We start from the raw sequence: 13,657 nt of genomic DNA on the forward strand, positions 1-13,657 counted from the left end.
GGATGTACTGCCTGTGGATAGACTGATGAAATGGACTTGACATAATTACCGTACTCAGTTTCAGACTGAAGATCAGATTTGAAAATCCCTGTAAAAGGTTAAATGGGGGAAGGAGGTAAGGGATGGAAATATAATGTTTGACAGATAGAGAAAATGACAGTCTACTTGAACAGAGCAATACTCAATCATGAGGCATCAAAGCCAAAGGAACTGAGTAACATTAAGAAATGCTATAGATGGAAGGAATGCAGTTTGGAAACGTACCAAAAAAACTATTAGGCAACAACAAATTCAATCCCTTTTAGACAATTTCCTGGGCAAAACGTTCCACTGTAATAGTGAAGGTGTAAACTTGGCAGTAGAAAATCTTAACAGTATATTTGACCTCTCAGCTTCCTTATCAAATCTAAAAATCTCAAATAGAAAACCGAAGAAAATTAACAATAATGACAAATGGTTTGATGAAGAATGCAAAAATCTCAGAAAGAAATTGAGATACCTGTCCAACCAAAAACATAGAGACCCGGAAAACCTGAGTCTACGCCTTCACTATGGTGAATCACAAAAACAATACAGAAATACACTACGGAAAAAGAAGGAACAGCATGTCAGAAATCTGCTCAATGTAATTGAAGAATCCATAGACTCTAACCACTTCTGGGAAAATTGGAAAACACTAAACGAACAACAACACGAAGAATTATCTCTCCAAAATGGAGATGTATGGGTAAACCACTTCTCCAATCTTTTTGGCTCTATAACAAAGAATAAAGAGCAAAAACATATACATGATCAAATACAGATCTTAGAATAAACTATTAAAGACTACCAGAACCCACTGGATTCTCCAATTACATTGAATGAGCTACAGGACAAAATAAAAACCCTCCAACCCAAAAAGGCCTGTGGTGTTGGTATCCTCAATGAAATGATCAAATATACAGACAACAAATTCCAATTGGCTATACTAAAACTCTTAAACATAATCCTTAGCTCTGGCATCTTCCCCAATATTTGGAACCAAGGACTGATCACCCCAATCCACAAAAGTGGATACAAATTTGACCCCAATAACTACCGTGGAATATGCGTCAACAGTAACCTTGGGAAAATCCTCTGCATTATCATTAACAGCAGACTCGTACATTTCCTCAATGAAAACAACGTACTGAGCAAATGTCAAATTGGCTTTTTACCAAATTACCGTACAACAGACCATGTATTCACCCTGCACACCCTAATTGACAACCAAACAAACCAAAACATAGGCAAAGTCTTCTCATGCTTTGTTGATTTCAAAAAAGCCTTCGACTCAATCTGGCATGAGGGTCTACTATACAAAATGATGGCAAGTGGTGCTGGGGGTAATACATACGACATTATAAAATCCATGTACAAAAACAACAAGTGTGCGGTTAAAATTGGCAAAAAACACACACATTTCTTCCCACAGGTTCGTGGGGTTAGACAGGGATGCAGCTTAAGCCCCACCCTCTTCAACATATATAACAACTAATTGGCGCGGGCACTAGAAAAGTCTGCAGCCCCCGGCCTCACCCTACTAGAATCCGAAGTCAAATGTCTGCTGTTTGCTGATGATCTGGTGCTTCTGTCACCAACCAAGGAGGGCCTACAGCAGCACCTAGATATTATGCACAGATTCTGTCAGACCTGGGCCCTGACAGTAAATCTCAGTAAGACCAACATAATGGTGTTCCAAAAAAGGTCCAGTCACCAGGACCACAAATACAAATTCCATCTAGACACTGTTGCTCTAGAGCACACAAAAAACTATACATACCTTGGCCTAAACAACAGCGCCACAGGTAACTTCCACAAAGCTGTGAACGATCTGAGAGACAAGGCAAGAAGGGCATTCTATGCCATCAAAAGGAACATAAATTTCAACATACCAATTAGGATTTGGCTAAAAATACTTGAATCAGTCATAGAGCCCATTGTCCTTTATGGTTGTGAGGTCTGGGGTCCGGTCACCAACCAAGACATCACAAAACGGGACAAACACCAAATTGAGACTCTGCATGCAGAACTCTGCAAAAATATCGTCCGTGTACAACGTAGAACACCAAATAATGCATGCAGAGCAGAAATAGGCCGATACCCACTAATGATCAAAATCCAGAAAAGAGCCGTTAAATTCTATAACCACCTAAAAGGAAGCGATTCCCAAACCTTCCACAACAAAGCCATCACCTACAAAGAGATGAACCTGGAAAAGAGTCCCCTAAGCAAGCTGGTCCTGGGGCTCTGTTCACAAACACAAACACACCCTACAGAGCCCCAGGACAGCAGCACAATTAGACCCAACCAAATCATGAGAAAACAAAAAGATAATTACTTGACACATTGGAAAGAATTAACAAAAAACTGAGCAAACTAGAATGCTATTTGGCCCTACACAGAGAGTACACAGCGGCAGAATACCTGACCACTGTGACTGACCCAAAATTAAGGAAAGCTTTGACTATGTACAGACTCAGTGAGCATAGCCTTGCTATTGAGAAAGGCCGTCGTAGGCAGACATGGCTCTCAAGAGAAGACAGGCTATGTGCTCACTGCCCACAAAATGAGGTGGAAACTGAGCTGCGCTTCCTAACCTCCTGCCCAATGTTTGACCATATTAGAGAGACATATTTCCCTCAGATTACACAGATCCACAAAGAATTCTAAAACAAATCCAATTTTGAAAAACTCCCATATCTACTGGGTGAAATTCCACAGTGTGGCCATCACAGCAGCAAGATGTGTGACCTGTTGCCACGAGAAAAGGGCAACCAGTGAAGAACACACACCATTGTAAATACAACCCATATTTATGCTTATTTATTTTATCTTGTGTCCTTTACCATTTGTACATTGTTAAAACACTGTATATATATAATATGACATTTGTAATGTCTTTATTGTTTTGAAACTTCTGTATGTGTAATGTTTACTGTTAATTCTTGTTGTTTTTCACTTTATATATTCACTTTGTATGTTGTCTACCTCACTTGCTTTGGCAATGTTAACACATGTTTCCCATGCCAATAAAGCCCTTGAATTGAATTGAAAAGATAGACTTAGATCAAATCAAATCAAATGTATTTATATAGCCCTTCGTACATCAGCTGATATCTCAAAGTGCTGTACAGAAACCCAGCCTAAAACCCCAAACAGCAAGCAATGCAGGTGTAGAAGCACGGTGTCTAGGAAAAACTCCCTAGAAAGGCCAAAACCTAGGAAGAAACCTAGAGAGGAACCAGGCTATGTGGGGTGGCCAGTCCTCTTCTGGATCGAGAGAGAGATGGAGATCGAGACAGAGATCGAGAGATCGAGAGAGACGGAGATCGAGAGAGAGACGGAGATCGAGAGAGAGACGGAGATCGAGAGAGAGACAGAGATCGAGAGAGAGAGACGAAGATCGAGAGAGAGACGGAGGTCGAGAGAGAGACGGAGATCGAGAGAGTGGTAAAACATTGTCTCAGGCTATGGAACACCGTTAGGGTATTTTGCGTGTTTTTGGGGAAGGAACATTGCATCCATTAGCTAGCTTTGTTTTTAAACCAGCACTGTCCCAGAGCTTTGGGAAAGTGGGTCTGCACTCGTGCGACAGTGGCAGGTGGGCGAGACAAGACTTTACCACCACATCACAGCATACTTATCAGAGAATCGCTGTGACATAAGACAATACGAGTGATATTGTAATCAATATCTAATCACTACGTCAAATGTAGATAGATATATATAAATAAATAAAAATTTGCGTGTCAAAAAAGATACACAATAAAATTACACTATTTGACAGATCAAAAATTGCTATTTGATGTGAACTGAGTTCCATATCAAGCATCCAAAGTAGCAGAAGGTTGGCAAAGACATTCAAATGGAAGATTCTGGAATCGTCAGACTGGCGCTGCATTCTGATAGAAGGTTGGCAAAGACATTCAAATGGAAGATTCTGGAATCGTCAGACTCTATCGTCTGATGGGCACATGGCGCTGCATTCTAATAGAAGGTTGGCAAAGACATTCAAACGGAAGATTCTGGAATCGTCAGACTCTATCGTCTGATGGCTTCTGGTACGAGGCATCTGCAAACTTCGTTTGAGGATCTCTCTCCAAGGAGTATTTCCACTCTTCTACAAAACTTCATTTGATCAAGTGAGGTCTGCCGAAGCATTTCATGTATTTGGATCAAACGTTCAAGGCAATGTTTTGTTAACTTTCTGTGCTGTTATGAAATAGCTGTTCTTTGAGTGACATCTTGACTATACCGTATCAATATTTTAGAACCATTCTGAATATCACATTAAAGGACATCCTTCAGAATAAAATACTATAAAATATTTGTCAGATTAAATGTTATTCTCATGATATTAGAGATAAAACAGATCATGTAGGTTATATTTGTCAGATTAAATGATTAAAATAAATATCATGTAGTTTGTATAATCTAGGTCAGCCAAAATCCTAAACAAAGTTATGGTTGGCATGTAGTTCGTTTTTGTCAGGGAAAACGGCAGTCAAAAATTGTGTTCAGGTATTCAGAGTCTGGCAGTTCCTCAGGAGGGTTGTAACTGAAACGGTTCAATTTTCCACAGACTTGAGACCATGAAGGCGATGGAGAAGAGATATGGACAGAGAGACACCTGTAGAAGATGTAGCTCTGTTTGTTTGTTTGTTTGTGTGCCAGCGGAGGTAGGTTCCCACCGGGCGACGAGTGGTCGGTCTCGTGGGACACACTTACCGAGGACGGACAGCTCGCAGGAAGCGGTGATGTTCTGGTTCTTGTTAAACGCCACGCAGCTGTAGGAGCCTGAGTCGTCGTCCGTTACGCTGCTGATCAGGAGGTTACTGCCGCCCAGCAGGGAGTACTTCTTAGACCTGCAGAAGCACAGATGACGAATCAAAGACAGAAAACCAAGAAAACCAAGAAAACAGGCATTTGAACACAACAATGAAGCTCTGTGCCCTGCGAGAACGTGTATTCAACTTCCAGATATCTCTCAGAAACCATTCAATAGCTTACAGTACAGTAGTTAGTAGTAGTTAGAAGTTAGTGATATATATTGGTAAGAAAAAGCATGTTAACCCTTTGGAATTACCTGGATTTCTGCATAAATGTGTCATAAAATTGTATCTGATCTTCATCTTAGTCACAACAATAGACAAACACAGTGTGCTTAAACTAATAACACACAAATTATTGTATTTTTCTTGTCTATATTGAATACATAATTTAAACATTCACAGTGTAGGTTGTAAAAAGTATGTGAACCCCCCCTAGGCTAATGACTTCTCCAAAAGCTAATTGGAGTCAGGAGTCCGCTAACCTGGAGTCCAATCAATGAGATGAGATTGGAGATGTTAATTAGAGCTGCCTTGACCTATAAAAAACATGCACAAAATTTGAGTTTGCTATTCACAAAAATAATTGCCACAGGATGCTCTCGATGGTGCAGCTATAAAACCTTTTGAGGATCTAAGGACCCATGCAAAATCTTTTCAGTCTGTTGAGGTGATATAGGTTTTGTCGTGCTTCATGACTGTCGTGGTGCTTAGTTTGTTGTTGATGTGGATGCCAAGGACCTTGAAGCTCTCAACCTGCATCACTGCAGCCTTAACGATGAGAGTGGGGTCGTCCTCGGTCCTCCTTTTCCTGAAGTCCACAATCATCTCCTTTGTCTTGATCACGTTGAGAGAGAGGTTGTTGTCCTTGCATCACACGGTCAGGTCTCTGACACCTCCCTATAGGCTGTCTCGTCGTTGTCGGTGATCAGTGTTGTGTCATTGGCAAACTTAATGATGGTGTTGGAGTCGTGCCTGGCCGTGCAGTCATGGGTGAACAGGGAGTAAAGGAGGGGGCTGAGCACGCACCCCTGAGGGGCCCCTGTGTTGAGGATCAGCGTGGTGGAGGTGTTGTTACCTACCCTTACCACCTGGCGGCGGCCCGTTAGGAAATCCAGTTGCAGAGGGAGGTGTTTAGTCCCAGGGTCCTTAGCTTAGTGATGAGCTTTAAGGGCACAATGATGAGTTTATTGCTGCCAAAAGAGGCTCAACCAGTTATTAAATCCAAATCCTTTTTCCCACCCTGCACTGTGAATCTTGACGCGGTGCATTCAATAAAACACATGAAAACGTTTAATCAGACTGTGGTTGTCTATCGTTGTGACCTAGATGAAGTTCAGATCAAATTTTATGACCAATTTATGCAGAAATCCAGGTAATTCCAAAGGGTTCACCTACTTTATCTTGCCGCTGTAACATGGTGAGAATGACACGCGGCTCTGACTCAAACCTGGCTGGTTTGATGTTGCTCTACTCATCACACATCAGAAGTCTTGTGGAAAAGAAGGGTGGATCGTATTTCCTATATAGTACACAAATCCCTAGGGGCCCTAGTTGAAAGTAGCTAGTAAATAGAGTGCCATTTGGGACGGAATCAAGGAGTCACTCACCTGCTCTGTATCCTCTCGGCTCCTCTCATCCAGTGGAAGGCGGGGGTGGGGAACCCAGAGGCGGAGCACTCCAACACGGCATCTCTCCCCAGGAGGGAGGTGACTCTCTGGGGCTTCTGGAGAAACAGAAGGCCCCTGGTGGTTCCGGGTTCTGGAGACATAGTCAGACAGAGAGAGAGAGAGAGAGAGAGAAAGAGAGAGAGAGAGAGAGAGAGAGAGAGAGAGAGAGAGAGAGAGAGAGAGGGAGAGAGAGAGAGAGAGAGAGAGAGAGAGAGAGAGAGAGAGAGAGAGAAAGAGAGAGAGAGAGAGACAGAGACAGAGAGACAAAGGCCAACATCAAACACAGCTCTTATCTGGGTGACAGAGCGATGAGTGAGTAGGAGCCATATTTAGGCTTTACTTTGGAAGATGAACCAGTGCAAGAGGTTGAACTAATACTGTTTAAACTAGGGGCTGATTAAAATAGTAGTTGGATATCAAAGTTAACCCTTGTGTGGTGTTTGGGTCTGAGGGCAATACAAGTTTGGAAAAGTGTAGTTGTGTGTGTAGGTGTGTGTGTAGTTGTGATGTGTGTGTGTGTGTGTGTGTGTGTGTGTGTGTGTGTGTGTGTGTGTGTGTGTGTGTGTGTGTGTGTGTGTGTGTGTGTGTGTGTGTGTGTGTGTGTGTGTGTGTGTGTGTGTGTGTGTGTGCGTGTGTGTGTGTGTGTGCGTGTGTGTGTGAGAGATTTTCCTGCTGTAACTATATATGGAAGTGAGATCCCTGAACATTCTAGATTGCAGCTGGTAGCAACAAAGTACTGCAACGTGTGTGTGTGGACCCAGAAGGACAGGAAGACACAGTACACATGCATCAGGTGCGAGAAATACATTTACAACACACACACACAGTAAAAGTCTGTCCCTCACGTGGTGTGCAGATTGTGTACTTAATTTGTGTTCAACGGGGCTCATTTATCATTTCAAAACTAAAATACTGTATGTAAAATGTGTCCTTCCAATTGGTTTAGATCAAAGCAGTAAACATCAATAGTGGTGAAAACCTTGTTTCATTTATATGTATTCAAGATAAACATGATTTATTCATCCCATGTCTTGATTATAATAGACGGTTGGGCATTTTATCCCCCCCTAAAAAGGAATAGCACTTTTCTTGATAAATGTGATCTAGAAGAGGTAAATGGAAAATATTAGTGTCTATATTGCTTGTAATTGATATAAGTCAACATATAAGTATTACTTGTTTTTATGCAAATTGTAATGGATGTGTTGGTTTTAAAAACCCTATAATGTTTTGGGTCCATCAGACCAAAACATGGACACCACACAAGGGTTAAAGAGTTAATCTGTAGTTGGGACTTTTGGACTTTAGGCAAAGTAGATGTAAACAAAAACTATATAGTCTCATAATATGGTTACAAGTATAATTTTGATACCATGGATGGTCAGTCCTTGTATCCATAGCTCTGTCTATACATTTGAGTGGTTACATCAGCTTTTTACTGACACAGGGACGAGGCTTTGGGCTGTGTTAAAACACTGGTTCCAAACTGGGTAAGACAGTGGCTTTGGGCTGTGTTAAACGAGTGGTACCAAACTGGGTAAGACAGTGGCTTTGGGCTGTGTTAAAACACTGGTACCAAACTGGGTAAGATAGTTGCTTTGGGCTGTGTTAAACGAGTGGTATCAAACTGGGTAAGACAGTGGCTTTGGGCTGTGTTAAAACACTGGTACCAAACTGGGTAAGACAGTGGCTTTGGGCTGTGTTAAAACACTGGTTCCAAACTGGGTAAGACAGTGGCTTTGGGCTGTGTTAAACGAGTGGTACCAAACTGGTTAAGACAGTGGCTTTGGGCTGTGTTAAAACACTGGTTCCAAACTGGGTACGACAGTGGCTTTGGGCTGTGTTAAACGAGTGGTACCAAACTGGGTAAGACAGTGGCTTTGGGCTGTGTTAAAACACTGGTTCCAAACTGGGTAAGACAGTGGCTTTGGGCTGTGTTAAAACACTGGTTCCAAACTGGGTAAGACAGTGGCTTTGGGCTGTGTTAAAACACTGGTACCAAACTGGGTAAGACCGTGGCTTTGGGCTGTGTTAAAACACTGGTTCCAAACTGGGTAAGACCGTGGCTTTGGGCTGTGTTAAAACACTGGTACCAAACTGGGTAAGACCATGGCTTTGGGCTGTGTTAAAACACTGGTTCCAAACTGGGTAAGACAGTGGCTTTGGGCTGTGTTAAAACACTGGTTCCAAACTGGGTAAGACCGTGGCTTTGGGCTGTGTTAAAACAGTGGTTCCAAACTGGGTAAGACCGTGGCTTTGGGCTGTGTTAAATCACTGGTACCAAACTGTGTAAGACAGTGGCTTTGGGCTGTGTTAAAACACTGGTTCCAAACTGGGTAAGACAGTGGCTTTGGGCTGTGTTAAACGAGTGGTACCAAACTGGTTAAGACAGTGGCTTTGGGCTGTGTTAAAACACTGGTTCCAAACTGGGTACGACAGTGGCTTTGGGCTGTGTTAAACGAGTGGTACCAAACTGGGTAAGACAGTGGCTTTGGGCTGTGTTAAAACACTGGTTCCAAACTGGGTAAGACAGTGGCTTTGGGCTGTGTTAAAACACTGGTTCCAAACTGGGTAAGACCGTGGCTTTGGGCTGTGTTAAAACAGTGGTTCCAAACTGGGTAAGACCGTGGCTTTGGGCTGTGTTAAATCACTGGTACCAAACTGTGTAAGACAGTGGCTTTGGGCTGTGTTAAAACACTGGTTCCAAACTGGGTAAGACCGTGGCTTGGGCTGTGTTAAAACACTGGTTCCAAACTGGGTAAGACCGTGGCTTTGGGCTGTGTTAAAACACTGGTAGCAAACTGGGTAAGACAGTGGATTTGGGCTGTGTTAAACGAGTGGTACCAAACTGGTTAAGACAGTGGCTTTGGGCTGTGTTAAAACACTGGTTCCAAACTGGGTACGACAGTGGCTTTGGGCTGTGTTAAACGAGTGGTACCAAACTGGGTAAGACAGTGGCTTTGGGCTGTGTTAAAACACTGGTTCCAAACTGGGCAAGACTGTGGCTTTGGGCTGTGTTAAAACACTGGTTCCAAACTGGGTAAGACAGTGGCTTTGGGCTGTGTTAAAACACTGGTTCCAAACTGGGTAAGACAGTGGCTTTGGGCTGTGTTAAAACACTGGTTCCAAACTGGGTAAGACCGTGGCTTTGGGCTGTGTTAAAACACTGGTTCCAAACTGGGTAAGACAGTGGCTTTGGGCTGTGTTAAAACACTGGTTCCAAACTGGGTAAGACTGTGGCTTTGGGCTGTGTTAAAACACTGGTACCAAACTGGGTAAGACCGTGGCTTTGGGCTGTGTTAAAACACTGGTTCCAAACTGGGTAAGACAGTGGCTTTGGGCTGTGTTAAAACACTGGTTCCAAACTGGGTAAGACAGTGGCTTTGGGCTGTGTTAAAACACTGGTTCCAAACTGGGTAAGACCGTGGCTTTGGGCTGTGTTAAAACACTGGTTCCAAACTGGGTAAGACAGTGGCTTTGGGCTGTGTTAAAACACTGGTTCCAAACTGGGTAAGACTGTGGCTTTGGGCTGTGTTAAAACACTGGTACCAAACTGGGTAAGACCGTGGCTTTGGGCTGTGTTAAAACACTGGTTCCAAACTGGGTAAGACAGTGGCTTTGGGCTGTGTTAAAACACTGGTTCCAAACTGGGTAAGACTGTGGCTTTGGGCTGTGTTAAAACACTGGTACCAAACTGGGTAAGACCGTGGCTTTGGGCTGTGTTAAAACACTGGTTCCTAACTGGGTAAGACAGTGGCTTTGGGCTGTGTTAAAACACTGGTTCCAAACTGGGTAAGACCGTGGCTTTGGGCTGTGTTAAAACACTGGTTCCAAACTGGGTAAGACAGTGGCTTTGGGCTGTGTTAAAACACTGGTTCCAAACTGGGTAAGACCGTGGCTTTGGGCTGTGTTAAAACACTGGTACCAAACTGGGTAAGACCATGGCTTTGGGCTGTGTTAAAACACTGGTTCCAAACTGGGTAAGACAGTGGCTTTGGGCTGTGTTAAAACACTGGTACCAAACTGGGTAAGACAGTGGCTTTGGGCTGTGTTAAAACACTGGTCCCAAACTGGGTAAGACAGTGGCTTTGGGCTGTGTTAAAACAGTGGTACCAAACTGGGTAAGACAGTGGCTTTGGGCTGTGTTAAAACACTGGTGCCAAACTGGGTAAGACAGTGGCTTTGGGCTGTGTTAAAACACTGGTACCAAACTGGGTAAGACAGTGGCTTTGGGCTGTGTTAAAACACTGGTACCAAACTGGGTAAGACAGTGGCTTTGGGCTGTGTTAAAACACTGGTACCAAACTGGGTAAGACAGTGGCTTTGGGCTGTGTTAAAACACTGGTTCCAAACTGGGTAAGACCGTGGCTTTGGGCTGTGTTAAAACACTGGTACCAAACTGGGTAAGACCATGGCTTTGGGCTGTGTTAAAACACTGGTTCCAAACTGGGTAAGACAGTGGCTTTGGGCTGTGTTAAAACACTGGTTCCAAACTGGGTAAGACCGTGGCTTTGGGCTGTGTTAAAACAGTGGTTCCAAACTGGGTAAGACCGTGGCTTTGGGCTGTGTTAAATCACTGGTACCAAACTGTGTAAGACAGTGGCTTTGGGCTGTGTTAAAACACTGGTTCCAAACTGGGTAAGACCGTGGCTTGGGCTGTGTTAAAACACTGGTTCCAAACTGGGTAAGACCGTGGCTTTGGGCTGTGTTAAAACACTGGTACCAAACTGGGTAAGACAGTGGATTTGGGCTGTGTTAAACGAGTGGTACCAAACTGGTTAAGACAGTGGCTTTGGGCTGTGTTAAAACACTGGTTCCAAACTGGGCACGACAGTGGCTTTGGGCTGTGTTAAACGAGTGGTACCAAACTGGGTAAGACAGTGGCTTTGGGCTGTGTTAAAACACTGGTTCCAAACTGGGCAAGACTGTGGCTTTGGGCTGTGTTAAAACACTGGTTCCAAACTGGGTAAGACAGTGGCTTTGGGCTGTGTTAAAACACTGGTTCCAAACTGGGTAAGACAGTGGCTTTGGGCTGTGTTAAAACACTGGTTCCAAACTGGGTAAGACCGTGGCTTTGGGCTGTGTTAAAACACTGGTTCCAAACTGGGTAAGACAGTGGCTTTGGGCTGTGTTAAAACACTGGTTCCAAACTGGGTAAGACCGTGGCTTTGGGCTGTGTTAAAACACTGGTTCCAAACTGGGTAAGACAGTGGCTTTGGGCTGTGTTAAAACACTGGTTCCAAACTGGGTAAGACTGTGGCTTTGGGCTGTGTTAAAACACTGGTACCAAACTGGGTAAGACCGTGGCTTTGGGCTGTGTTAAAACACTGGTTCCAAACTGGGTAAGACAGTGGCTTTGGGCTGTGTTAAAACACTGGTTCCAAACTGGGTAAGACCGTGGCTTTGCGCTGTGTTAAAACACTGGTTCCAAACTGGGTAAGACAGTGGCTTTGGGCTGTGTTAAAACACTGGTTCCAAACTGGGTAAGACAGTGGCTTTGGGCTGTGTTAAAACACTGGTACCAAACTGGGTAAGACCATGGCTTTGGGCTGTGTTAAAACACTGGTTCCAAACTGGGTAAGACAGTGGCTTTGGGCTGTGTTAAAACACTGGTTCCAAACTGGGTAAGACCGTGGCTTTGGGCTGTGTTAAAACACTGGTTCCAAACTGGGTAAGACCGTGGCTTTGGGCTGTGTTAAACGAGTGGTACCAAACTGGGTAAGACCGTGGCTTTGGGCTGTGTTAAAACACTGGTTCCAAACTGGGTAAGACCGTGGCTTTGGGCTGTGTTAAAACACTGGTTCCAAACTGGGTAAGACAGTGGCTTTGGGCTGTGTTAAAACACTGGTTCCAAACTGGGTAAGACAGTGGCTTTGGGCTGTGTTAAAACACTGGTTCCAAACTGGGTAAGACAGTGGCTTTGGGCTGTGTTAAAACACTGGTTCCAAACTGGGTAAGACCGTGGCTTGGGCTGTGTTAAAACACTGGTTCCAAACTGGGTAAGACAGTGGCTTTGGGCTGTGTTAAAACACTGGTTCCAAACTGGGTAAGACCGTGGCTTGGGCTGTGTTAAAACACTGGTTCCAAACTGGGTAAGACAGTGGCTCTGGGCTGTGTTAAACGAGTGGTTATCAGTGGATGAATGAGTTCCTATTTCAAACCATTTTGACAAAAGGCTCAAACAATTTTATTTATTTTATTAATTATTATTATTATTTATTTTTTTATCCCGATGCCAGTATTTCCTCAGGCGTTGTTTACTTAAACATTATAATTGTGTGGCCAGAAGAAACCCACAATAAATGTTCACTAAAAATGTATTTTTGTTATCTTCGTCTGTTCCTTATCGAAATGTTCCTTCTGCTATCTGCTTTTCCTTCAATGTTATTTTTGTTAGTGTTGTTCTCATATCCTAACAAGCTCTGTGGTTAAACTAGTCCTTCTCCTAACAAGCTCTGTGGTTAGACTAGTTGCTGCTGAGGGCAAATGCCATTTTAAAGAGGCAACAACAACACATCCCTGTTGCATACCCTGATGGACCATAATGGCAAAAACAATCGAACAACACACTTCCCTGTGGTGCGCCTTTACCCACAATTCTCTGTTTCAGCTACCTTATACTTCAGTTCAGTCTCAACAGAGGCTTGATTTTACCTTTATTTATCTAGGCAAGTCAGTTAAGAACAAATTCTTATTTACAATGACGGCCTAGGAACAGTGGGTTAACTGCCTTGTTCAGGGGCAGAACGACAGATTTTTTACCTTGTCAGCTCAGGGATTCGATCTTGCAAACTTTCGATTACTTGTCCAACACTCTAACCACTAGGCTACCTGCCGCCCCAATCAACCTAACCTGCAAACGTTACTCCGTTCAGACAGTCACACCTGACTGACCCCTACACTGGGGGATTCCTTAAACATTATTGTTTTCTCACTTCAATACCAGCAATTTAGATCCAAGCCTGGTTTTATTTCCCTAACAACACAAAGCGCAGGCAGATATAACCATATAGCTAAACAATGGTTTATCTGACAGACAGCCAGTCAGGGATACGGAGGGTGTGTATGTGTGTGTGTGTGTGTGTGTGTGTGTGTGTGTGTGTGTGTGTGTGTGTGTGTCAGGTAGACTGAGGGTTG

The 13,657-nt window shown here is 43.6% G+C and overlaps 1 protein-coding gene across 1 annotated transcript in view; it reads right to left on the bottom strand.

Moving 5' to 3' along the window:
- Positions 1 to 13,657, bottom strand: part of LOC109881724 (netrin receptor DCC-like) — a 351,830-nt gene that overhangs the window by 292,600 nt on the left and 45,573 nt on the right. Inside the window, 2 exon segments of the mRNA XM_031802667.1 lie at positions 4,750 to 4,886; positions 6,461 to 6,611. Coding sequence (XP_031658527.1) covers positions 4,750 to 4,886; positions 6,461 to 6,611 — 288 coding nt within the window.

Source organism: Oncorhynchus kisutch, linkage group LG23, assembly GCF_002021735.2.
Source record: "Oncorhynchus kisutch isolate 150728-3 linkage group LG23, Okis_V2, whole genome shotgun sequence".
In the NCBI taxonomy this organism is placed as follows: Eukaryota; Metazoa; Chordata; class Actinopteri; order Salmoniformes; family Salmonidae; genus Oncorhynchus; species Oncorhynchus kisutch.